This window comes from Lepidochelys olivacea, assembly GCF_965140295.1.
Source record: "Lepidochelys olivacea isolate rLepOli2 genome assembly, chromosome: 9".
NCBI lineage: Eukaryota > Metazoa > Chordata > Testudines > Cheloniidae > Lepidochelys > Lepidochelys olivacea.
The window spans coordinates 103,637,064-103,664,873 of NC_140419.1; the positions used below are offsets into that span (position 1 = coordinate 103,637,064).

At 42.3% G+C, this 27,810-nt stretch overlaps 1 protein-coding gene across 2 annotated transcripts in view; it reads left to right on the plus strand.

Annotated features, from left to right (window-relative positions):
- The first annotated feature begins 697 nt into the window (after positions 1-697).
- OGT (O-linked N-acetylglucosamine (GlcNAc) transferase) overlaps positions 698-27,810 on the plus strand; it is a 77,322-nt gene continuing 50,209 nt past the window's right edge. Inside the window, exons 1-6 of one of the 2 annotated variants that reach the window (XM_084639999.1) lie at positions 698-904; positions 7,087-7,267; positions 8,601-8,844; positions 14,357-14,425; positions 17,475-17,591; positions 19,383-19,462. In XM_084639999.1, the coding sequence (XP_084496125.1) occupies positions 868-904; positions 7,087-7,267; positions 8,601-8,844; positions 14,357-14,425; positions 17,475-17,591; positions 19,383-19,462 (728 nt within the window). In that variant the 5' untranslated portion in view covers positions 698-867. The remainder of the gene's footprint in view (positions 905-7,086; positions 7,268-8,600; positions 8,845-14,356; positions 14,426-17,474; positions 17,592-19,382; positions 19,463-27,810) is intronic. The other variant, XM_084640000.1, reaches the window with a different exon arrangement.

Consider the following 27,810-nt stretch of genomic DNA (forward strand, 5'->3'; position numbering starts at 1 on the left):
AGGCTGAACGTGTGGTAGGGTTTGGGGCTGGGGGCTGGCAGTCGCGTTTTACGGAAAGTGAGCGATCCATAATACGAGGAGGGGCTGGGAGCGTCAGCCTCCCTCCTTCAGAGATTAATTTACACCAAAATCATCTCACTTTTATAACTGCGAACACGTGCTGGGCAGCGCTCTTCTCTTCCCGCCGGCCTTTCTCCGGGGGGCCACGCTCGAGACTCGAGTCCGGCTCCCCCGCCGCGCTCCCCAGCAGGGTCTGCCCGGCAGGAGAGGGGAGACCGGGCGCGAGGCCCCCCCGGAGCCCGCTCTAAGCTCCGCCCCTGGGGGCGGGACTTGGGCGCCAATATGCACGCGCTGCGTCTCCGTGACGCACGCAGCGGAGTTAGCCGCGGGCGCCATGTGCGGGTGAGAGAAGGTGGTAGCGCCTGACACATGCGCGCTGAGATCTCATTTGTCGCAATGGTCTCACGCGGAACGATACCGAGAAGATGAGTGGTCACTTTTTATAGGCTTCTGTGGCTCTCTAATCAGAGAGTCCATCGAAAGGAGGCGAGTTAGTTCCAGAAACAGATTTATCCGCCTCAAGTGGATTTGATATCGGCTAGGATTCTACACCGTCCAGGGTTCCTTTGCCTAGACGGACTATTTTGTGGAAAGAAATAGGTCCGTCAGGAGCCATACGCCCCGGCCGTGTAGCTTCCTCCGCCTCTGCCGCCATTTCTGGAGCCGCCGCCTTAGCGCGAAGGGGGAGCTCGGGGACGCTGTTGCTCGGTGGCTTGTTCGCGCCTGATTGGATCTCTCCGCGCCCGGGGAGCCCCAGAGCTTCAGCCCGAGGCTCGCCCGCCCAGCCGCAGCCCGGCGTCTCTCCTGATGGCGACCTCTGTGGGGAACGTGGCTGACAGCACAGGTACCGGGCCTGCGGGGCCGGGCAGGCCGTGCCTCATCTCGCTGTGGGGGTGCGGGAGACCTGAGGTCACCGCCCTGCTAGGGCTGCGGTGTCTCTGGAGGGCCTTGGGTGGGGTCCCTGCCGGGCAAGGGGGGCCCCAGGCCCCGTGCTGGGGTGGGGTCCCTGCCGGGCAAGGGGGGCCCCAGGCCCCGTGCTGGGGTGGGGTCCCTGCCGGGCAAGGGGGGCCCCAGGCCCCGTGCTGGGGTGGGGTCCCTGCCGGGCAAGGGGGGCCGTTTGCTGGTAGTTCCCGTTCCGGGGTCGCAGAGCGTGCCCTTCCCCCATGGGGTAAAGGGGTCCTTCTCCCCAGTCGGCCGCCGCAGGCGTCCCGCTGCCCCTGGTCCTTTGGTTCGTCTGTGTGGACAGATTGGGATATTGATACTATTGAGAATTGAAGTTTAATTCCAGAGCTCAGTTTTCTCGGGGTTCTTATAGCCATTACGGCAAATGTGGTTGTTTTCAAGAGAGATCAGCGAAAATAAAAAAGCACTGAGGTGTGTACATTGGCAGTGGGGGGAAGGGTTTTCCGCTGATGAGAAGCACAAGCTAATACGGAAGTATTCTGTATCCTACTCTGTTGATGTATGAATCCTATAAAGTGTCAGCATAAAAGATTAGTTCTTGTAGTTTACTTAGTTCTGTCCTTTTGCATATTGCCTCTTCTGTTTTGAGACCAAGTAGCTGAGAAGTTTATACTAAATGATTCAATTTGAAAGGTGGAATTTTCCAGAATCCTGTGTCTGAGGTTCAGTAATTGTGCATCGGAGAATGCAGTCCCCAGATATTTCACACAGCAACTCAAGGTGGCTCGCTGATCCTGCAAATCATACAGATTGGTCACACTGAATTTTTTATGTTCTTTCTGTAACAACTTGTGGTAAATAGTATAAATTGCAGGTCTTAAACTGCAGTTTGTGGGGGCCACATCAGTCTAAACTTTTTTTTTAACTTTTATTTCTGTTTTCTAAGTCACAGTGTTTGGCTTTTTTGTTTTCATAATTCAGTTTTCATCATAGCTTGAATTTCTTGTAAAGCATCACTGAGTGTGCATTTTTTGATGTGTTGTAGAACCATGATTTAGTTTGTACTTGCGTGAAAGCTTTATGAAATAGGGCCCAGAAATATTTCTTGGGAAATGCCTGGACCTCTCCTCCTACCTCATCCCCTTAGTTCCAGTTACATTTTTTAGGAGTTCCTTTCTGTACTTTCAGGAGTATGTGTTGAAGTGAACCAAATACTTTATTTCATAAATTGACAGCTTAATAGGAAAATGCTTTTAAGATCTGCTGTTAAGATCAAATCTTTTGCAAGAAAATTTGCTTTTGGCATCTTTTTATAGCTTTTTCTTCTTTGTTTTCTAAGCTGGATATTGCTGTTTCTGAGCACTTGACAAACATTAACTTATTATCATAGCACATACTATTCTTGGTCAAGGTCTCTCATAAAGTCAGGTACTCTTTAGAAAACATTTGAATTAATGCACTTACACTAGACTATATGAATAATAGATACAGAGTTCTGTATGTGCCTGAGGAAGAACTCTTCTGGAATCTACTTAACTATCATTGTTACTTTCAGAACTAGTTTGACTTGAAGTGAACTCTATAGGAAGGTATTAATTGCAAGGCTGTGCATTTGTTGGATAAATGGTGTCTCTTATATATCAAAAGTGTTAAAGAGCAGGGCTCTGATTTCATTTTGGACTCTGATCTAGCTGGCCACGCCACATCCCCCCCAATACTTGCGAATAGGGCCAGTTCCAAAATTTCACAGAAAGGAGTGAAGTGGTTCGTTGGCACTAGTGCTCCTGAATTTAATTGGTGGGGAGAAGTTGGGGTGTCGCTCATTTTTGAAAGATTTGGCAAATGAAGAAAATCTAAGGGTGTGTTTCACTGATCCTCAGGTTAGTAGAATCCATTCTCCCAAGTTTTGGACAAAAGTAAAGCATCTCTGAGCCACTTCCTTGTATCTGTCACCCTTCCGCAGGGTTAATTTGATTTAAATCACTAGACTCGATTTAATCATGGATTTCTACATAAAAGTGCATTGTTGTTGGTTGTTATAAACTTAATACATATTCTTTACAACTCAGAGATAGAGATGTAGGTTTCATTTTTAGAAGGTACACGCTATACATTTTTAAAACAGTGTATTATTTTGAAAACTTTTCAGATTAGTTTTACAGCTATGTCAGAAAATGAATGATTGGTTATTTCATTTACCAAAGGTAATGGAAGCAGATATTTATGAAGTCATTGGGAGGTGAACTATCTCCAATTCAATAAGTAATCGTTAATATTTGGAGGATTTTCTTGCCATGCTGTATTAGGAGGAGAACATCACCAGAGAGACATTTAAATTGTTTTAGTTAACTAAAACAACATCATTACGTATTCTGGATTTTTTTCTTCAACAGCAAGCATATAATATTATAACAAAACAAGCATATATATGTCCCTCGCTTCTCACATTTATCTCCAGACTTCTTGTCCGGATCTATTCCGCCCCCAACAATTGTCTATTCATTGAACTTTTTGAAACTTTGCTCTTTTAGAGAGAGGTAAGGGATTGACTCTGTGTACACAAATTTACAGAGGGAGAATAAGGTTGACGTCTGTTATTTCTCACCTTTCTTTCTTTCAAAACGTTCTTGCAGTTATCTCTGGAGAGACAAAACCAATTTGAGAACTACAAAACTAAGCATCTCTGATGATATCTTCTAGACTGAGCACTGAGTCCCATTAGTTAGATAGAAAGATTAACCTAAATAATCTGTACAGAAGCCTGTGGAACCTCATAGGATTGGGTCCCTAATCTATGAACTGTTGGAACTCCTTCACAAAACTTTCCTTAACCTTACATGAATATATTGTCTCAAGCTATAGAATTAGAATTTATAATCCCTATTCCATGATAAGATACATTATAGCTCAAAGATATCTTATCTAAAACTATCTTTAGATAGGTTTTTTCCCTCAAACATTTTATCAAAAAAAAAAACTGATTAAAATAATAAAAAAATCTTGCTTTTTTTTTTAAATCATTGATTTTTATCCACCTTGCCCTCCAGTTTTAAGCATGAAACTTAGATGTTTGTGTTTTGGCAGATGGGGTTGGTGGGGGGCAAATAAAACGTATCTAAGTTTCAAAGTAAACAAATAAAACAGATTACCTTTAGTTTCACAGTTGTAAATCTCATTTCAACATTTCCATCTTGAGTTAAGGGTAGTAGTACATAGCAGTTGATTTCCTCCTTTTAGCTTCCTTTGTCTTTGCAACTTCAGTAGCAGAACACTTAACAGCAGAGATTGGAATTTTTTTTTACCAGGCACAAGCTATTTGAAGGACTAAAACTGAACCAGCGGTAGCACCAATGGGAACTGGGTACTTAACAGTGTGGTCTAGGCCAGTGGTTTTCAAACTTTTTTTTCTGGTGACCCAGTTGAAGAAAATTGTTGATGCCTGCAACCTATTGGAGCTGGGGATTAGGGGTGTGGGAGGGGCTCAGGACTGGGATAGAGGGTTGGGGTGCAGGGGTGAGGGCTGGGTATGAGGAGTTCAGGGTGTACGAGGGGTCTCTGGGCTGGGACGGGGTTAGGGTGCAGGAGGGGGTCAGGACTCTGGGCTGAGGGTGTAGGTTCTGGGTTGGGGATGAGGGTTTTAGGGTGCAGGAGGGGGCTCTGGGTTGGGGGAGCTCAGGGCAGGGGGTTGGGGTGCGGGCTTAGCTCTGGCAGTGCCCGGTCAGCGGTGCAGCGGCAGGCTTCCCGCCTGTCTTGGCACCGCAAACCTCTTACTCCTGAAAGCAGCCAGCAGCAGATCCGGTTACTAGGTGGCTCTCGCCCACAGGCACCGGCCCCCCCAGCTCCCGGGCAATGGGAGTGTGGAGCCAGTGCTCGGGGGTTATGCAGCCCCCCACACCTAGGAGCCAGACCTGCTGCTGGCCGTTTATGGGGAGCAGCACGGTGTCAGAACAGGTAGGGACTATTTTGCCTTAGCTGGGCAGCGCCACCGATGGGACCACAGCCACCGCGACCCAGTGCCTTACATTCCGTGACCCAGTACTGGGTCACGACCTATAGTTTGAAAACCACTAGTCTAGGCCATCCTCTAGTGAGTTGCCTAGTCCTCCACCAGATCAAGTTCCTGGGAATGGTGGTGTCCTTAGATTCCCCAAGAAGAGTCCAGCTTTCATAGCCTGTGACTAGTAGGTCTAAAAATTGGAAGCACCACTTATTCTTTCAGCCTGTTTTGGAGGTTTGTCTGCGAATAACTTGAGCTAGCTTCTCTTGGGAGCTTTCCCAGGCAGTGTGGTAAAACTTGAGGGGTTCATAGTAATGAACCTGACCAGAGTGTTGTTAATTCCACCCTAAGGCAGCATGTCAAAGCTATGAACAGTAGGAGACACACTAGAGCTGTCTGTCTTTCCTTGAAAGAGAACACTGAATCAGCTTAGCCTTCCAAACATGAACCGAGTGTCTCTCTACAATCAGCACCGGAAAGATTCATTTTTAAATGAAAGATTGAAAGGATACCATCAATTTGAAAAGAGTGAATTAAAAAACTCAATAAGTAGCTTCAGATTCCCTTGACCTTTTTCTTTCTTTTTTTCATAATTTCCTACTTTTCACACAGAATTATACTTTTTAGATTCTTACAACCAGAGGAAACTGACTTCCAGGGATTTCTGTAGTATCTATATGCTTCTCTGGTAAATTAGATCTGTTTCAGGTCCCTAGTATTACAGAGGATTCAGCTGTACATGGGTTTTGCATTTAATAAAATAAAGATCAACCAGGTTATGGTGGGAAATGTTTCTTTGCGAAACTGGCGAATCTGGTAAAAATACATCCACAATAATTGGAAAAATAGAAGTCTTTCACTGGTCTTTCATTTACAGTAATCTTCAGTGTTACAAATAACAATTGGTGGTACAAAATGTTCAGACAGACCTTGGTGCAGGGCGACTTACCTGTTCTCTGGGACAAATGGATTTTTCAAGCCCTGCTTAGTAGTAGCATACCTGTGCTTCAGCCTAATCGTTCATTTTCCATGCCAGGTAGCTGTGATTTGCATTTGGGAAGTAGGATTGCATGATCTTTGTCTCAGGTGCTATTTTATTTAAACCATTAAAATATGCATATATACAACAAAAATATTCAAGTTTTATCAAACACATAAAACTCCTGTTCCTAATCTAACTAGACATTCAAAATTAACTCCCTCTGCTTAACAACCTTGCCCCCCAAGCCTGTCCTTCCTAATGACCCATTCCTTAAAGGGCTAGGAGAATATAGTCTTTAATTACAGCATGCTCTGTTAGCCAAGCCACCCTCTGGATGGTTTTGGTGGTGGTGTTTTGTTTTTGTTCAGCATAGATGAGATAAGCAGTGTGTGAGGGCAAGGGAAGTACCATTTGAGACTTGCTGGCGCCATATGAAAACTTTGAAACAAGTTCTAATGCAAAACAAGTCTGCATATGTAGCAAAAGTCTTTGTGTTCCCTTTCTTTTATTTCTTGAGGGTTGTGGTTTTTTTCTTTTGCATGAAACCTGTATCTTTATTTTTAAGAATGCTACTGTTCTTGCTTTTTCCCACCCAATACTTACTAGAGCAATGGATTATAATATTATGAGCAGGTTCTAGCTTCAGGTGGGAGGAATAAGCAAACAGATTCAACCTGTTTTCATGCTGAGGTATTAAGGACAGGAAATACAATATTGCAGCAGAAGTCTCTTCAAATAGAATTTCAGTGTGAAGTCTCTAATTCAGTTTTAAAAACTCGGTTGTATCTTACATTATTTAGTTTGATAGTTTTGTATGTGATGAAAAGAGAAGCAGGGAGTAATGACTGGTGAATTTCTGAAAATAAACAGCTTTTAATATATTGATTATAAATTCTTATTGAATATATTTCCCAACCCTGACTGAGAAAAGACCATTGTAAAGTAAACATATAAATTAATGCTAGAGATGTCATAAAAGTATGTTGAAATGAGGATTTAGGAGTTTAAAATGCCAGACACTCTAGTGCTTTACGTAGTTTCAAGCATTTTCATCCTTTAATTTTACACACCATATTTTTACAACTTTTTGTTTCCATTTTCTAACTTTTTGTTTTCCCCCCTAAATGTTTTGGTGATTCTCCAGAACCAACGAAACGTATGCTTTCCTTCCAAGGGTTAGCGGAGTTGGCTCATCGTGAATATCAGGCAGGAGACTTTGAAGCAGCAGAGAGACACTGCATGCAGCTTTGGAGACAAGAGCCTGATAACACTGGCGTTCTTTTATTACTATCATCCATTCACTTCCAGTGTCGCAGACTGGACAGGTAAGAGATTTGGAATGTCCATTTCTACTCTTGGTTTCGTTAACACTTCTAGCCTGAAAAAAGAATCTATTAATGCTGTCTGCAGCTATGAGAAACTTTGTTATAATTTTAGTTAATTTTGTTATTTAACTGATATTTGAGTCACTACTTGACTGACAACAGAGAAAATCAGGGCAGTAGCCATAGATTATTTTTCCGTTTTTGGCTTTGGTTATGGTGAATAGCATCCCAGGCAACACCAAGGTAGTGTCTAATATCTCTTCTGGGCTTTTTTACCACTTTCTGTAGAGGTTGTATCCAAGGTTAGTAAATTATGCTCCATGAAATCCTCTACCAGCTTGGGAATGGGAGCCTCTATAATGACAATCTTCGTGCAAAACACATGAAAGTGTGTTTGCTTTTATTAAGCCTCCTCAGAACTTTGGATTTTGTGCTCAAAGTAACCGAATTGAAGAATAGAGAGACGCACACATTCCTCTAAATAGCTTAAGTTGGTTAAACACGTGACAGGGATAACTTCTCTTAATGCCATAAATGGACAAATCAGCATCAACTGTATGTACCAGGTGCACTCAAAGGCACTTCTACGTTATTCGTTGTTTCTTCTGGTGCCTCTTGGACACTAGCTGTTAGGCCGCAACACATATTGTTTATCCCTGAAATATGTTCCTCTCTTTGCAATCTTTGTGAAATTTTATTAGTCTCAAAGTTGACTCATTGGTGTACTTTTACCTTCATTCATCTTACTTTCTACTATACCTCAAATGTTTAAAAGCTTGTTAACTGTTCTAGTTATTGGAGGTGTAACTAATTAAATGGTGTGTTTAGAATTATTGCTACAAGCGTCTCCTCACCATAGTGCCTTGGGATCATTTTATGTGGTTTAGATCAAGTGTAATATTTCCCAAGTTTAGGGAACACAAAGTTTCTACATCACCCCTTCCTGTTACTCTGTCTATTGAAAAGAGTCAGAAAAACCATGTGTGTAAGTTGATCGGAAGGCATGCCAAAGCCTGAAACCGTTGAAACGTGTGAATAGAAGTTTTTTGGAGTGTTTTTGATCCATCAGTGTGAGCTTAGGCTAGAAGCTTTGCAAAATTGTACTTACCTCTGACAAGTAATCTGTCTTGAATAAGCATGTAAAATATTGTGAAGTTGGAATAGTAGATTTTGTGCCTGGGCAGATAAACCTTGCAGGATGGTTTTGCAAGGATGGTTAGTTGGTTATATAGTTGACTGACTTGAGATTGTACGAGTAATTCTGGCCATAGGCTTGCCTGTAAACCTCCCTGTTGGCAAAGTTGTTTGTGTTAACTTGTCTGATTTTCTCCAGGTCCGCTCACTTCAGCACTTTGGCTATTAAACAGAATCCATTGTTGGCCGAAGCCTACTCGAATCTAGGAAATGTGTACAAGGAACGTGGGCAGCTGCAAGAAGCTATTGAGCATTATAGGCATGCGCTACGCCTCAAACCAGATTTCATTGATGGATATATTAATCTGGCTGCTGCACTGGTAGCTGCGGGTGATATGGAAGGGGCAGTACAAGCCTATGTTTCTGCCCTTCAGTACAATCCTGTAAGTAACACTCTGTTCATAGAGCTCCATGTTATACCCCACCATCAAGCACACTGCTGCTTCAGTACAGATAGAGAAGTCTTTGGTTTACATGATGATTTGAAGAGTTAAGGCTGGTGGTGAAACCCTAACCATAGACTTAGTGCAGGGGTTCTCAAACTTCATTGCACCGTGACCAGCTTCTGATGACAAAAATTAGTACATGACCCCGGGCTGGGGGGGCTGAAGCCCAGGCCCTGCCACCCCAGGCCGAAGCCCTTGGGCTTCAGCCCTGGGCGATGGGGGTTGGGCTTTGGCTTCGATCCTGGGCTCCAGCAGGTCTAACGCCAACCTGGTGACCCATTAAAACGGAGTCGTGACACACTTTGCGGTTCCCGACCCACAGTTTGAGAACCGCTGACCATGTTTCTAGTCAGATTTTTCACAATTAACATTCTTTTTACAGGTTTTAAAAGGCATGACATCCTTTGCTTGTCTGCAAAAAAAAGTTTTTCTGGGAATGTTCTATGACGGCTTCTTATATACTTATCTCTATAATTGAGTTAATAAAGGAAATTTCCCAAGCAGTGACTCTGAAAAAGATTTGGGAGTCGTGGTGAATAATCAGCTGAATGTGAGCTCCCAGGGCAATGCTGTTGCCACAAGGTCAAATTCAGTTCTTAGCTGCATAAACAGGAGAATCTCGAGTAGGAGTAGAAAAGTCATTTTACTTCTGTAATTGACACTAGTGAGACTGCTGCCAGAATACCTGATTCCTGTGTCCAAAATTCAAGGATGTTGATAAATTCAAGAGGGTTCAGAGAAGAGCCAGGAGAGTGAATAAAGGATTAGAAAACATAGAATATCAGGGTTGGAAGGGACCTCAGGAGGTCATCTAGTCGAACCCCCTGCTCAAAGCAGGACCAATCCCCAATTAAATCATCCCAGCCGGGGCTTTGTCAAGCCGGACCTTAAAAACTTCTAAGGAAGGAGATTCTACCACCTCCCTAGGTAACGCACTCCAGTGTTTCACCACCCTCCTAGTGAAAAAGTTTTTCCTAATATCCAACCTAAACCTCCCCCACTGCAACTTGAGACCATTACTCCTTGTCCTGTCCTCTTCTACCACTGAGAATAGTCTAGAACCATCCTCTCTGGAACCACCTCTCAGGTAGTTGAAAGCAGCTATCAAATCCCCCCTCATTCTTCTCTTCTGCAGACTAAACAATCCCAGTTCCCTCAGCCTCTCCTCATAAGTCATGTGTTCCAGACCCCTAATCATTTAGTTCGCTGGACTCTCTCCAATTTATCCACATCCTTCTTGTAGTGTGGGGCCCAAAACTGGACACAGTACTCAGATGAGGCCTCACCAATGTCGAATAAAGGGGAACGATCATGTCCCTCGATCTGCTCGCTATGCCCCTACTTATACATCCCAAAATGCCATTGGCCTTCTTGGCAACAAGGGTACACTGCTGACTCATATCCAGCTTCTCGTCCACTGTCACCCCTAGGTCCTTTTCCGCAGAACTGCTGCCTAGCCATTCAGTCTCTAGTCTGTAGCTGTGCATTGGGTTCTTCTGTCCTAAGTGCAGGACCCTGCACTTACCCTTATTGAACCTCATCAGATTTCTTTTGGCCCAATCCTCCAATTTGTCTAGGTCCCTCTGTATCCTATCCCTGCCCTCCAGCTTATCTACCACTCCTCCCAGTTTAGTATCATCCGCAAATTTGCTGAGGGTGCAATCCACACCATCCTCCAGATCATTTATAAAGATATTGAACAAAACCGACCCCTGGGGCACTCCACTTGACACCGGCTGCCAACTAGACACGGAGCCATTGATCAATACCTGTTGAGCCTGACAATGTAGCCAACTTTCTACCCACCTTATAGTGCATTCATCCAGCCCATACTTCCTTAACTTGCTGACAAGAATACTGTGGGAGACCGTGTCAAAAGCTTTGCTAAAGTCAAGAAACAATACATCCACTGCTTTCCCTTCATCCACAGAACCAGTAATCTCATCATAGAAGGCGATTAGATTAGTCAGGCATGACCTTCCCTTGGTGAATCCGTGCTGACTGTTCCTGATCACTTTCCTCTCATGTAAGTGCTTCAGGATTGATTCTTTGAGGACCTGCTCCATGATTTTTCCGGGGACTGAGGTGAGGCTGACTGGCCTGTAGTTCCCAGGATCCTCCTCCTTCCCTTTTTTAAAGATTGGCACTACATTAGCCTTTTTCCAGTCATCTGGGACTTCCCCCGTTCGCCACGAGTTTTCAAAGATAACGGCCAATGGCTCTGCAATCACAGCCGCCAATTCGTTTAGCACTCTCGGATGCAACTCGTCCGACCCCGTGGACTTGTGCACGTCCAGCTTTTCTAAATAGTCCCTAACCACCTCTTTCTCCACAGAGGGCTGGCCATCTACTCCCCATGTTGTGATGCCCAGCGCAGCAGTCTGGGAGCTAACCTTGTTAGTGAAGACAGAGGCAAAAAAAGCATTGAGCATATAACATGCGTTATAGTGGTAGATTCAGGGAACTCAACCTGTTTAGCTTAACAAAGAAGATTAAGGGGCAGCTTGATTAGGGCTTGTGTAAACTTAAAACACTGCACTGGCGCAGCTGTAGTGCTTTAACAAAGATGCTCTACTCCAAAGGAAGAGAATTCTCCCATCGGTGTAGTTAATCCACCTCCCCAAGAGGTGGTAGCTATGTCAGTGGGAGATGCACTCCAGCCAACATAGCACTGTCTACTCTGGCGGGTAGGTCAGTATAACTACATTGCTTGAGGTATGGTTTTTCCACACGCCTGAGGGATGTAGTTATACTGACATAAGTTGGTAGTGTACACCAAGCCTTAGTCTATAAGTACCTACATGGGGACCTGATACTTGATAATAGGTTATTCAGTCTAGCAGAAAAAGGTGTAACGTGATCCGGTGGCTGGCAGCTGAAGAAATTCTGATTGGGAATAAGGCATACATTTTTAATAGCAAGGGTAATTAACCATTGAAACAGTTTACCAAGGGTTATGGTAGATTCCCCATTGCTAGCAATCTTTAAATCAAGATTGATGTTCTAAAAGATATGCTAATTTGGGGAAGTTCTGTGGCCTGTGTTACACAGTAGGTCAGACTAGATCACAGTGGTCCCTTATGGCTTTGGAATCTATGAATGTTTTTAGATTTTTCTAATAGGTGATTTGCTATTGATGCCTTTGGCTTACATGAGAAATTCTGTGAGAAGGAGGAGAGTAGGGAAAAATTGATCTCTGGATTGAGAATTAAGGAATGCTGTACTGTCACTAACTTCTTTTAAAGTTTTTAAATCATATGACAAAATATAAACCTGAAAGTTGTTAAATACTAATAAATCCATACTATGGATTAACAAGATGCAAAAAAGATTAGTATTTAATATTTCAGTGTTTCCCTTGGATGGGATCATCTGCTTTAATGACTTTGTCATATACCTAATGCCAAGAAGTTACTGTTCAGTATCTTTTTAGTCTTCAGTAGAGCCTTGCAACCTGACCTGAACCTGACAGAATCAGAATACAGTTGTGGGGTTCGGGTCAGGTCTGTCACCTGTTGGCTGTGTCACCACCTACCCATGCAGTCAGTGTGGCAGTGGCTGCAGACCCCTCTCCTGCTGGCCACTACAATCTCTCTGTGGAGTAATACTGTAGCACTTCTCACGCCACATCATGCACAGTACAGTGAGGCCATGGTAGCCAGCAGGAGCAGGGCATGCAGCAGCTGTCATGTCAACTCCGTGGGCAAGGGGAGCGGGAAACCCCTACCAGGCCAAACCCCAAGGACGAGGAGACCATGCTGACAGGAGTTTGGGGGGAAAGGATCATGTTTGGGTCAGTTCTATAAATGCCTCAACACACTCAGGTGGGATTTGCATTGGGTTGTGCTTGCTTCAGGTTCGTTTCAGGGTTTAAAATTAGGCCTGAGCTGACCTCTGGTCTGCATTGTGCTCTCCAAATACTTCACACAGCCCTGCTGACTGCAGTAGGACAATTGGTTACTGGATCAGGGTTGTCAGTTTCCCTGGGGAAAAACTAATTTAGGACAGGGCCCTGGTAAATACTGGTTTAAACCAGGAATCTGCGAAAAATAATTGTTAGTATACAGAAGTTCAGCAAGCGTAGAACAAATAATTTCAAACTTTAGATACATCCCTTCAGAACTGAGGAGTAGGTTCGGAGTTAGTTTTCTGCTGTATTATGCTGCATGGCCGATAGGACCTGGACTGGTAGTCTGCAACTGTGCATGCTTCTGATTGCTTAGTGCTTCAGGCCTACAACTCTGCATTTTTGTTTTCATATAATCAAATGTGTTTGACTTTTGTGTATATAATATTGAAAACTGAAATGAGTCATGACATGTATAAATTCCCTGAGAAAGTACTGAAGCAAAATGTATGCAGATATTCTGACCAGTTGTTATAAATACATATATTAGTATTACACCCACTCAGTTTTACTTTATTTGTACATCTGTAAATTAATCCACGTATACTGTCTTGTGTAACCACGATTTGAATATGTAACTAAAACTAAGTGTAATGTGGTATGCATTAATGAAACTGTTTTTAAAATAGTCCAAGTGTAAGGCATTTTCTAACTGGCTTTTTGCTGGGGTGGTTAAAAACCATTATTTTATTTGATTAAAAATAACCTCTGGTAAAAAAATTCTGTTAGGTTTAGCTTTCCTCATTGCAGAACAGTTGGCTTGTGCGCTGTTCAGGAATACTGTACTATTGTTTTCTTATACAAATGTGTTCTTCTCAATGTAAAACAAGTTTAAAATGTGTATCTTTCTGGGGAGTAGACACTGAAGGTGCCTTCCTCTCCTGGTCCTCCCATTTGCTGCCAATTTTATATTTTAGTTCTGAGTCCTGGCTCTGGTTACGGTGAAAGTAAGAAAACGATAAAATAGGGTCAGCGAAGCAGGTGAAATGGGACAAACTACCAAACGAACAAAAGTGGAAAATAAACGCTGCCTTGGAGGCAGGGTTACTTTCTGTCTAGGTACTTAAGGTCCCGTCACAACAGAATCTGAACAAAGCACAGATAATTATGAAGGTATGATTAGGGTGATGCGCTTGAGAACTAAGGTAGATTTTTATGATACAGTTTCTCCCAAAATTATTTTCACTACTGCTCAAAAGAATTGTGACCCTCATACAAAAATGGGACCTAAAAACTTATTTTCTTTGTTTGCTGTTGGTGTTTTTCCATTATTATGAATTGGATTAATTGGGTGCTTCTCTTTATAGGAATCACCATATTACTGTTTAACAGTTTGATTACTCACTACATCAAAGATTTTAGATCTAGCAAACTCATTAGGCTTCATCTAGTTGGTTACGAAGGGTCTTGAACGGTACAATAGAAAACAGTGAGCACTAGGGGATTAGAGAAGTCTAAGCACTTTCATAAGATCTCTCTGAAGAGCTTTGAGGTCTCTTCACTCCCAAGTGCAGCTGCTGACAACATGACTTTGATTTTCAGGACTTGTACTGTGTTCGTAGTGACCTGGGGAACCTGCTCAAAGCCCTGGGTCGCTTGGAAGAAGCCAAGGTAGGTGTTCAGTAGAATACATTTAAACGTCAATGTTTTGAAAACTTGAACTTTTCACCAAGTCTTCAAATCTGCGTTGATCTGCAAACAATCTGAGAAACTGCTGAAAACTGAAGGCACTGAATTGCCCCAGCGTAGTTGCAGGGCAAGATGTGGCACGTCTATGTTAAATGTTGGTTTAAAACAAGAAACGGAACATTACTGAGTCTTTCTGCTGAACTAGACTATCTGATATCATTCTGAAGTCTTGGGCAGGGCCTTCACCATGATCTTATCTGGAAATAAATAACATTCCTTCAAATCTGAGGCTTGCCTGCTGGTGCCAAGCAGAGAGCCTGTGATTTAGCTCGAGATTCCTGTACAATGCAGGTGCTATTGAAAATGCTGCTCTTCTAAAGTCCTTTGCAGCTTGTAAGTGGAGAAGAACCTTATCCAAATGTTACTCTGTAATATTGGCTTTTAAAGATTTTATTCTTTAACCTTTCCCCTCACCTTTATAGTGGAAGAAAGGCTAATAAACTATCATAGATGCAGTACATCATCCCCTAAACTTGTGCTTCCATGTCTTTCCCCAAAATAAAGCATCAGAAGGACAAAGCTGGTTTGTTTGGGAAATGAACTGATTGAAAGAAAACTTGCTAAAGTGGAAAGGTGGCTTCTAGCAGTCTGTGTTTCCCAAACTGAGAATTTGAATACCAAGATGGGTTTTAAAGCTCTTGACATATTTAAAACTTTGATTGCAAAACAAAATGGTCTTGTTACAAGCCACCTTACGCGTCCGCGCTGCAGGGGTGAGGAGTGTGGAGAAACCAGAGTGACTTTGGACTCCACGTCTGTCACTCCAAGCCCCACGCGCATGCTAACAAGTGGAGTGTATGAACAGTGTAGCTGTCTGTTTGGCTGCAGCACCATCTGGGGAGGGATATTGCTTTTAGCACCATCTATTATGGGGTAGAGGAAGTGCCACTTTAAAGTGCATTGTTCATATTTTTTTCTGACAACTCGGATACATACTTGTCTATACCAGCATAATTCACAGTTGGTCAGATCTGAGCTGAACAGATTCTGAAATAGTAGTTCACCAATTATAAATGTCTTTGAGACACTTGGTTCTCAGCCCACCAAGTGGACAGCTAACATGCATTGCACTTCACTGCAGCTTTAGTGTGACTGGTATAGGCCAAGACACTGCGCCTGCCTTAGGTTGCTGACCTCTTTGTTTCAGAGCTCTGGAGACACCTAGTCTGAAAGTTGTTCTGTTTTTTTCTGAGAACTCACTGAGCAAGAAAAATATCTTGAGTAAATTGCAATGTATTTCTTTGGTTATCAGTGCATTTGAAAGATCAAGCCAGCAAATTCCTTACAGTTTGAACCAAAACTTAATTTTTTGGTAGACATTTCAGAGCCTTTCTTCCCAAAAAAAAAAAGTCCCTGCTGTATGCAATAGCCCTGATTAACCCTCTCCCTTCTGCATGACTCCTATGTTACAGATTGTTCTCATTCCCATGTTAGACATATCCAGAGAATTTCAATTGCTTTGTTGAACTTTTACTAATGATCTTGTTTTATTTTCTCTCTTGTTTTTGGTTTTTCACCACTGATATTGTATTTAGAAGGTTTCAGGTGGGTGAAACCTCCTATTCCATGCGTAAGGTGCCTCGCTGAAGGGAGCTCGAGGCCTGGATCTAGGGCAGACACACACCTCCTCCTCCTCTTCCAGCAAGGAACGCACCGAAAAGTCACATGATGAGAAATATGGTAACGGGTTTGTAACTGCCACAGCAAAACCATTTGCCTCCATGCCTGAATCTTCTGTCTTGTGGCTTCAGAAACAGCTTAAAATATTTTATTTACAAGCAAGTAATGTAAGAGAATGTTTTATACTACTAGCCACAATTCTTTCAAAGAAATAAAGTAAAAGTAAATTAAGATATTTAAAAAAAAAAAAAAAGAAATAATAATTGGAAATAGTTTATAGTAAAATCTTCTAACTCTTCTGGTTGTTCATTTTTTCCTTTTTTTCTTCTTTGTTTGGATTGCAGCGTTCTGCTCTTCTGATGATGCGCTGTGATCCTGCAGTAGCGCAAAGGCTGCGCAGCGGTAACGCGCATTGCGTGCGAGTAAGCCCTTGTGAACGGTTGTCTAGATGATTAATCTCTGATTGGGCGGCTGTCTGAGCTCCATGCCATACTCTTTTAGATAAAATCGGGTCACTGTTCATTTAGTCCAGATGTCAAATTTAACATGGAAGTTTCTACATGGGCCTGTCTGGTAGATTAATGATTCTGGTTGGCCGTTCACTCTATCTTGGGGCATTCTACGTAGCACAGCAATTTGCAGCGATAGCGTGGCGGCGTGCTGTTAGGATGCGCCAGCGACTTCTTGCGCTTGCATTACAGGGACCTAAACCTTCATGCAATTCTGTTATTTGAGGTTTTGAAGCTGCAATGACTCAGTCAAAATATATTAAAGAGGGAGGAGTTGTGAGTAGAAATAGCAGAATAAAATACAACTTGCATGTAACTTCTGACTCAGGGGAAAGAACAGGTAAGCCTTCAAAAATGTTAATGCCATTTTCAGTAGTTTTCTTCTAGATTTTTTTTTTAAAAAACATTTTATATCTATATCTTCAGAGTACTTTTAAAGTCATATACATTTTTCCTGACTTAAGACCTTTGTATCCAAGGGAAACCAGTTGCTTTATGGAGTAAATTCTTGACTCCTAGATTTGACGGACAAGTCAGAACTAGAAATGATTTGGAAGCAAAATCGTCAGTTCTGTACTAACAGGTGAATTGGTTTCTGAAGGCATATTACCTAAAGATCAGCATAACTGAAAAATGGTGGGCTTGCACTTAGGTTTTGGTTTGCGCTGGCGCAGGATCAGCCAGCTGTTTACAGTGCATTAGTTTTGGCGCAAGCTAGCCTATACTGCAGGATCACTTTTGGCTGGTTAGAGAAGGAATACTGACGATTGTTTTTTTTTTTCTCGTTTTTCTTTTTACAAATATTCCCCTTCCTCTCTATCTTTCTTCTTAACTGTTTAAAGGCCTGTTACTTGAAAGCAATTGAGACTCAGCCAAACTTTGCAGTAGCATGGAGTAATCTTGGGTGTGTTTTCAATGCTCAAGGAGAAATTTGGCTTGCCATTCATCACTTTGAAAAGGTAACTGTTTACGCCTGTCATGTTCTTCAGTTAATTCTAGTGAGTGAAGAATTGGGTACATAGACGTAAGTACTTTTCTAGCTGGTAGAAGTATTCAGGTCTGCATATACTACTACCCAATGTGGTATATTGTTAATTATTGGTATAACTTAACTCATGAAATACTTATTCATGTGTTATGCTGCCAAGTTGACACTGGAGTGATGTTTTAGAATTGCTGTAATAAGGAATTATCAAAGGTGGAAAAATTCTGCTCTGACAGAGCATGTGGTAAATGACTTTAATAGCCTTTTTCCATCTCTAACTCCTGTGAGAACTGCTTTATTACAAGCATTTCTAAAACATCATCCTGGTAGTATCTGAGCACTCTTAAATAAAGTTGGCTAGTACAATTTCCTGTTAAAGTAGTTTTCTTCAGTTTGCTGTTTCCAAGTATTTCCATTGAACAGCTTAGGAAAGTTACTTCAAACAGATGTAATAATTGCATTTTCCCACGATGTTAAATATTGTTTCCTGCCCGTGTTTCTACCTCTAGATTCTTATGTATAATTCCTGCTCTTGCTAGTGTGCAACACCTCCCAGTTAGTATAATCTGATAATGTGCTGTTTCTCTTCAGATTCCTTAATGGTCTAAATCAAGTCCTAATATATCCTACACAACAATTTTTTCTTGGCCTCCTATGACATAAACCAGGATCACAAACAGCAATTATGATCATTCAGCCATTTTTACTCCATGTGGTAGTTTTCATATGAGTGACCTTTAAGTTTTTAGTCTATCAAATGCTTATCTAAAATCTAATGTTACATCTACATTCTGTATTTTGAATCTTTAACTTATTAGCATACTTTCAGTTCCTAGTAAAATAATGTACCAGATATGAACTTGCTAGAATAGCCTTCTAAAGACCAATACAATATTTGCTGTCTTTTACTCTTGTACTGACTCTCTCTATAGCATCTAAAAAAAATTGTAGTTGGCTCAGTATTTTGCCACAGGTGAGGGACATGGGTTGCATTTCTTAGCCGTGTAAGTACAGGAGGGTTGTTTCCTAAAACAGGTAGAGAAATCATAGCGTTGCATTGGTGGGGGTAAAGTAGAGTAAACCCAACTTCAGACAAATCTTTGGGGCACAACTGTGGGGTTGAGGAAAATAGTCCCTTATAAAAAGGGATTCACACCAAAATGTGCATGAGTGATTCACTCAAACACTTTTCTAGGATTTCCATTAAGTCTTACTAGTTGTAAAGCTGTAAATGCTGTTGTCTGTTGCTCCCTCATGCAGAATAGCTGTGCTTCAGCATCATTGTGTGATGAAGTGACCCCCCCCCCATATGATCTTGCAAATACCAAGAATACTGCATGATGAAAGATGTTAGTTTTTTATTTTATAACCTAAAACAACCACAATTGGCATCTGTTGGAATCCATTTTGACAGGCGAGGGATTGCATGAACATGGAGACAACTAGGTCAGGGTTGATATATTGGTAGGCCAGTTTAGGGGAGCTTGTACTGTGGTGTGTTCTGTGGATAAAAATTGGACTTCAGTCCTCGCTGTTGTCAATCCAGCATCTTTCACAAGTGGTAAATTCACTCCAGAAAGCATGCAGAAATATGTTGTGTATATTAGCATTTTATGCTTACCTTTAATCTTTCTTACTCATTAGTTTTATAGAATCCTTTAAATAACTGCTTACAAATTGGGTTATATACATTAAAAAACTATTAACTTTGGGTTTCTTAGTGTACTGTTCAAAGCTTGTAAGTTACCTTTTTTAATATCTTCAGGCTGTGACACTTGACCCAAACTTCTTGGATGCTTACATCAATTTGGGGAATGTTCTAAAGGAGGCAAGGATATTTGACAGGTAAGCATATAACATCCCTTCAGCAGCCAATCAGATGCTTAACCAAACATGTATTAGGACTCCTAATTTAGAGAGCTTTTCTTACTTCAAGCATTGCCTGTAAAGACTGCAATTCAAGGAGAAACATATGCTCTTTATATGCAAGCTTTGAGCTTCCTGGAGAGCAGAAATTTAGCCTTGTCTGTCACTACTCCTGTTGGTATCCTTGTGAGATCTAAGGCTTTCACCTCATTTTTATTAATACAGTGTAGTTAGGCTATTTGCCAAAACTTTAGTTCTGCTTTGCCTCTTTTTTTTTCTTTTCCCCATTGAGACTTTCCTGCTCCATTCTAGATGACTTGTGTTCATAGAAGTGTAGGGCTGGAAGGGACCTCAATAGGTCATAAAGTCCAGGCCCCTGTGCTGAGGCAGAACCAAGTAAATCTAGAGTCTAGACCAGGGGTCTCAAACTCAATTTACCTTAGTGCCAGTCCTCAAATTCGCTCAGTGGGGCAATAATGTCACTCATGATGCCCAGAACCCGCCCCCCCAGAACTCCATCCCACACTTGCCTAAAGCTTTGGGAGGGAGTTTGGGTGGGGGAGGAGGTCTAGGGTAGGGGATTGGGGTGCAGAAGGGGTGAGAGGTTGGGCTCTGGGAAGGAGTGTGAGGGAGAGGGTCTGGGGTGCAGGCTCTGGGATGGGGTTTGGGTGCTGGGTGCAAGAGGAGGGGGTGGGGTTGCAGGCTCTGGGAGGGAGTTTGGGGGCAGGAGGGATTGTGTGGGGATGGGGTGGGGGTGAAGGTGAAGGTGCAGGCTCTGGGAGGGGGTTGGGGTGTGGTGCTTACCTGGGGCTCCAAGGCGGGGCAGGCTGGGGGGGCCTCTGTGTGCTGCTGCCCCCAGGCACCACCCCTGCAGCTTCCCATTGGTTGCAGGGGCGCTCGGGGCAGGGGCAGCGTGCGGAGGCACAGCCCTGCCCCAGCACCGCAGGGAGAGGCTGGCAGCCATGTGGAGCAAGCGCGCAGGAAGCTGCTCAGCTCCTCTGCACTGCCAGTGGTGAGCGGGGCCCCAGGCCGTTTTAAATCACCCGGGGGACAGGCAGGGTCGGAATGCACTGGGGCGGCAGGCAGGGCCAAGAGAGAGACCCAGCCCCAAAATTGCTGGAGCCCCACAGGCCACATTGGAGAGGTTCTTGGGCCGCAGCTGGCCCGCTGGCCGGGACTTTGAGACCCCTGGTCTAGACCATCCCTGACAGGTATTTGTACAATATTCAGTGATGGGTATTCCACAACCTCCCTTGGAAGCCTAGTCGAGAAATTAACTACCCAGATAGTTAAACCTTTTCCTAATATCTAACCTAAATCTCCCTTGCTGAAAATTATGCCCGTTACTATTTATCCTGCCTTCAGTAGATATGGAGGACAACCATTGTCCTCTAACAGTGCTTAACAATATCAGGTCCCCACTCAGTCTCCTTTTCTCAAAACTAAACACGCCCGGATTTTACTTCAACCTTTCCTCATAGTCATAGGTCATGTTTTCTAAACTTTTATCATTTCCTGTTGCTCTCTTATGAACTCTCTCCATTTTGTCCACATCGTTCCTAAAGTGTGGTGCCCAGAATTGGCACACTACTCCAGCTGAGGCCTCACCAGTGCCAAATAGGGTGGGAGAGTTACTTCCTGTGTCTTACATACAATACTCATGTTAATATGCCCCTGAATGGTAGCCTTTTTCATAACTGCATCACATGGTAGATTCATTCAACTTTTAGTGCACTATAACCCCCAGATTCTTTTCATTGGTACTGCCACCTAGCCAGTTATTCTTCACTTTGTAGTTGTGCATTTGATATTTTCCTTGCTAAGTGTAGTCCTTTGCACCTTGCTGAATTTCCCCTTGTTGATTTCAGACCAGTTCTCTAATTTGTCAGTCGATTTGAATCTAATCCTGCCCTCCAAAGTGCTTGCAACCCCTTCAGGCTTGGTGTCATCTGCACATTTTATAAGCATACTCTCCACTCATTAACCAAGTAATTATTAATGAAAAATATTGCATAAGACAGGACTGACCCCTATAGAACCCCACTATATACACCCTCCCAGTTTGACAGCAAGCCACTGATGATTACTCTTCGCGTAGTCTTTTTCAACCAGTTGTGAACCCACCTTATAGTAACTTCATCTAGATATCAGGGTTGCAAAACTGTATGGAGGGCCAGGTAGGGAAGGCTGTGCCTCCCCAAACAGGCTGGCCTCCACCCCCTCCCACTTCCCGCTCCCTGACTGCCCCTCCCCCTCAGAACCCCCCGACCCATCCAACTCCCCCTGCTCCTTGTTTCCTGACCGCCCCCCTCCCGGGATCCCCCGCCCCTAACTGCACCCCCACCCCCTATCCAACCTGCCCTGACTTCCCTGACCCCTATCCAGCCCCGCTCCCCCTGGGACTCCCATGCCTCTCAAACTGCCCCCCTGCTCCCCATCCCCTGACTGCCCCTTATCCAACCCTCACCGCCCCCTTACCATTCCGCTCAGAGCGGCAGGACTGGCTTATTGGAAAGCCTGGGAGCTGCGCAGGTGCAAGCCACGCTGCCCGGGTGGCTACAGGGGAGGGGGAACAGCAGGGGAGGGGCTGGGGGCTAGCCTCCCCAGCCAGGAGCTCAAGGGCCGGGCAGGATGCTCCCATGGGCCGTAGTTTGCCCACCACTGATCTAGACCGTATTTCCATAGTTTGCTTATGAGAATGTCAAGCGGGACTGTGTCAAAAGCCTTATGGAAATCAAGGTATATCACATCTACTCCATTTTCTCTGTCCTCCAGGCCAGTAACCCTGTCAAAGAAGAAGGAAATTCAGTTGGTTTGGCATGATGCAGTCTTGATAAACCCATGCTGTCGATTCCTTGTAACCCTGTTATCCTCTAGATGTTTACAAATTGTTTAATAACTGGTTCCAGTACCTTACTAGGTATTGAAGTTAGATTAACTGATCTATATTTCTCCAGGTCCTCTTTATGCACCTTTTTAAAGATACGTACTGTTTTGCCTATTTCCAGTCCTCTGGGACATCATGTGTCCTCCATGAGTTCGCAAAGATAATTGGTGTTAGTTCTGAGACTGCTTCAGCTAGCTCCTTAAGTAGTCAAGGATGAATTTCCTCAGGCCCCGCGGACTTGTATTTAACTTATCTAAATATTCTTTAACCTGTTCTTTCCCTATTTTGGCTTGCATTCCTTCCCCCTTGTTAATATTGTGTTGAGTATCTGGTCACCATTTCACTTTTTAGTGAAGACAGAAGCAAAAGAGGCATTAAATACCTCAGCCATCTTGATATCATCCATTATTAGCTCTCCTTTCCCACTAAGTAGAGGACCTACAGTTTCCCTTTGTCTCTCTTGCTCTGAATATATTTAAAGTGCCTCTTTTTATTACCTTTTGTCCCTTGTTAGGTGTAACTCATTTTGTGCCTTAGCCTTTCTGGTTTTGTCCTTTCATGCTTGTGCTATTTTTTTGTATGCCTTAACAGTTTGTCCATGTTTCCAGTTTTTGTAGGATTCCTTTTTCATTTCTGATGGAGCCATATTCACCTCTTACTGTTCTTCCTGTCTTTCCTTTTCATCAGGATAGCTTGCAGTTGTGCTTTTAATACTATCTCCTTGAGCAACTGCCAACTCTCCTGAATGCCTTTATCCCTTAGATTTTTCTTCCCACAGGACCTTACCTACCAATGCTGAGTTTGTCTGATGTCCATTGACCTTATTCTGCTGCTCTCTCGTTCCTTTCCTTAGAATTGTGAAATTGTCATTTTGTGATCACTTTTACCCAAATTGCCTTCCACCTTCAGATTCACTCCCAGTTCATCCCTGTTCATCAGAAGCAAGTCTTAATGTCTGAGGCAGAGTCCATTGTCTTGGTCTGTGTGTGGTGGCACAATGTTTGGTAAATGAGCAATTTCTCAGTCAGAACGTACAACCCTAATCATCAGATTTAGTCTTGTGCTGGGCCTTTTACTGGACATGCGGACCCTGAGAGTGTCTGTAGCATTGAAGTTAATCCAGTTTCATCCAGGCACTGCGGCAGTGAATTATTCAGCATACTCTCTTGCTGTGGACCAGTGGGAGTTTCAGTACCAAGTTAGAACATGTTCCACAATATCTAACACAGCCATATCATGTTTCAGAAATGTCACCATTGTGGAGATATTCAGGTCTGCTACCTGCAATCCATCCATATTTCCATGCAACATTACTCTGGATTTAGCCTTGATGAAGTTCTCAGTTTGGGACAGCAGAATTTCCTCACTGTTTTAAAAAATCCTCAGACTCCATGGCAACTATTTGCCATGTTTAAAGAATAGTTAATTAGCATAGTATATGTTTCTTCAAGGTTGCCTTCAGGAATCTGTTCTCTGCCATCCTCCTTACAGTAAATTAGTGATTACACTGAAAGACCTGACTGGTGAGAGAGTGGTTTCTGCCCCTTTTCCTCAGATTGGATGCATGAACATGTAATCAGAGTACAAATGCTTTCTGGAAACTTCGAAGTTCAGTTGCTGAGGATAAACGTTTTTCCTGCTGTATGGATCCATAGACGTGGTCATCTTGAAGAGTCAGAGTTAAAATGGTAGATAATCTTTGAGGACACAAATTACTAGGTTAATCAAGACCAGAGAAGACCAAGCAATCTAACGTAGCTTAATGAATGGGCAAGATGATGGCAAATTAAATTCACTGTCAGTGAATTTCAATGCTATTTAGGAGGGATAATTTGATCTATTCATATTCAGACCTTATTGGGCTTTAAATTAAATGTAAAAACTTGAAAAAATAACTTGGCAATCTTTGGACACTCAACGTGCAATGGTTATCAAAAAAGAAAATGGTGTTAGGATAATTATGAAGATATGTTTTAGAGTTCAAATGTATTCTTGCCTCTGGAATACTGTGTTCTGTTCTGGACAGCCTATTTCAAAATGGTGTAATAAAACTTAGTGGCCGGGGGCTCAGAAGCTGGTGATAAGTGATTAAAAGGCTTAGAGAAATTTGTAAGTGAAGACTTAAAAGATTGGGACTGCGTAATTATGAGAGGAGATGTGAATTCAATAAAACCTTGCCAGCACACTTAAAACTGATAAAAGGAAATACTGTTATGTGCAAGGCACAGTTATTTCACTGTCGCAGGATACTGTTGAAGGTAAGAGTGTAGAATTTTAAATAGTTTCAGAATTGATGTGGATAGTGAGACCATCCAGAGGTACAAAAGTTAGGACTTAAAACTCTTGGTGTTTTTTTTAAAACAGATATAAACCTTTGTGTTTCAAGGCATAAGGAAGGGGGGCTAGGAAGAAACTTTCTGTGAGGACTGTTTATTCCATAACTGCTGAATCCAGTACAGACCTCTGTCTCAGAATACTGGACAAGACAGACTGCTGGTGCGCATTTGTTTTAATTTCAGCGTGATAACACAGATGTGAGTTGATGCTTTATGCAGAACATTTTTGGTCTTCCTTGAATTTGCCCTTTCCATGCTTCAGACTTGGGAGACCTGGGTTCAGTTCTCTCCTCCATTCACACACACCCTGTGTGACCTTGGGAAAAACCACCGTGCCTCAGTTTCTCATTTGTAAAAGGGGGAAAATAGCACTGCCCTACTTCTCAGAGGGTGTTGTGAGGATAAATACATTAAAGATTGTGATACTCTCATACTAGTGTGGTGAGGGGTCCATAAGTACCATAGATAGTTATTTGTTCACTTGTAACCAGAGATGTTTCTTTCTGAAAGGCCGAACTAGGAATTTGCAAGTTGACTATTACTGGGAAGGTGGTTCCTGGATTATGGTGGCGCCTTTAGGATGGCTCTGTCTTCCAGTTCTAACTACGCAGGTTGAAATTTGTGAGCTGTAAGATCAGGAAAGAGCGCACAGAATGGTAGCTTTGTTATGTATGATTGCCATGTCAAAAAAAAAAAAAAATTGGCACCTCTCATTCAGCAATGCCTGTACCTGATGGTTGGCCAGCCGCTTATAAAATATTTCCACTTTCAGATCACTTTGGATTTAGGAGGAAGGGAGTTCCTTAATCCTGTATAGCCATCAGCTTTTTCTTTTTCAGTTTTCAGCCTTCTTCATTTTGAAAGCCTTGTTTGTTTGTTTTTTCTGGTTTATGGAAAAGGATAAATAGTCCACCATTTTATTTGATATGCTTTTTATATCAACTTAATTACAGACCTTCAAATCCTTCTTGCTACTGCTCTTCTCTACACACTCTTCCACTTCTGAGGTAGGACAACTAAAATGGAGCACTATATTCAGCTGAGAATCTTTTATCTATTTTTTTTATATTCTCTGGCATATGTATTGCAGTATTTGTGGCTGCTGCAACACATTGCATGGATGTCTTCATTGACCTGCCTAAAATCTCATTTTAGTTTTGTGCGATCATTGTTAATCTGAACACATAAATCTAAAATTTTAGTCCATAATTTTTTCCTGGGAAAAGAGCCAGGTTGTGGTGTTTTAGTGCTATGTACCATACTGTGTCTGAATTCATAAATAGGGTTATAATTTCTATTGACTGACTTGCAGCTTTTGAATTTCATAGATGGCCTGAAAGGCACATTATGTTCTATTCTGGCCACCTGCACAATGCGGATCCTAGAATTTGACCCAGTAATTCCTATATGAAGCTCCATAATATGTGGTTAAATTAGAACATGTTTCTTAGAAAGATATCTGATTTGTTGATTACCTTTTGGTGATCTGTTCCACTGTGTAAATGCATTATTAAATTAATGTATTTTTTAGGAATCAAGATTCTTAGCCACATTTATTTATATAGAGGCACGGGTGTGCATGATCTTCAGACAAATAAAAAAGGTAGATTCTTAATACATGTTTACAATCTAAATTAGACATAACAGAGCAAGGAATGACACATGGGTTGGGGATGAGCAGGCAGAATAATGGAAAGATGAGATACAATAATAAGATTGAATGCTTTGCCATAATTTTACACTTTGTTGTGTTAAATTGATATATTTTGACAAAATACATTTGCTGTAAAGATCAGAGTAGCATTTTTAAAGCAAGATCTCCTGTGCCGCATAGCTGCTAAAGTAAAAGTAATCACAAGCACAAAGAACACTTTATTTCATCCCACGTGGGGATTATTCACGTACAATGTAGATAAATGTAAGATAAAGCACATAATGCAAAGGGACTCTATTGGAAACAGACTGTAAAGTTGGCTGATGAGATGGCCTGAGCTTGGCTACATTATCTCAAAAACCTGCTGAGGTAGCATTGTTGCAAAAGTAAAACATACCCCTTAGGAGGACTAGTGTGCAAAAGAGAAGATACTCTTGGATCAGGGTACCTCTTAAGGCAAGAAATATAATATGCTAAATGTGCTAAAAGCTGCACACTGTAGACTAATCACAGGGACTCTGTCCTGAAAAACATAGTCTAATTTTAACTTGACCTATTTAACAAAAGGGAAGGTAACAAAACAGTAGGGGCTGGGTATATGAGAAGGAACAGGGATGAGAACCAGAAGAATACAAGGTTATTTACGGCAAGAGCATTATGGAAAAATAATCTATGTATGGATCTTCAGTATAAATGACACTCTTCCTAGTTTCATGGGCAAAGGGGGCTTGAGGAGGGATTTGGACAAAAAGAGTAGTGGCCTGGGAAGGCATTCCTTGTGTAGAAGGGCAGCATCTTAGACCACTTCTAGCAGCTACATAGTTTGTCCATTAAACACCTTGTTCCTTTTCACATTAGCTCTGTAGAGTTGATACTTAGCTGGCCACAGAAATCTTGTTTTCATGAATTAAACATCTCTGTATGTATTACTTTCTTTTAGAGATCCTTACATTCACAACTGATTTTTCTTAATGTAGTAGAAATATATTTAAAGTTATATTTTTTTTCTTTACAGATGACTTACAAAGGTGGGGAAGGGGGAATTGATCCTTTTTTAGTTTGATACACAGGAGACCTGTGAGAGGAATTTGGTTTTTTGTGTGTCTACCTCAGAAATGTTAGGGATTTCAAGTCCTTTTTGTTGGGGGTTGGAGATGTGCATGAATTTGTTGATGACTGCAATGTGGATTAGAAGCTCTCTTGGCTCTTTACTGATGGGAGCAGAGTGTCATTCTCCCAAGTCTGTTAATTAAATAGATGTCACAAAAAAGCAAGCAAAGCTTTTTAAACAGTCTGAATAAATCACTTGTCTCCTCAGATGGGTTTCACTTTTAGTTTCTGTAATGTCATAATCCTTCTTTTTCTCCAGTTGCCCTTATTCTTACAGGGTAGACAAGACTTTTCATGCCTTGACCTCAAAGCAGCAAAAGGCACAAACCCTATTTTCTCG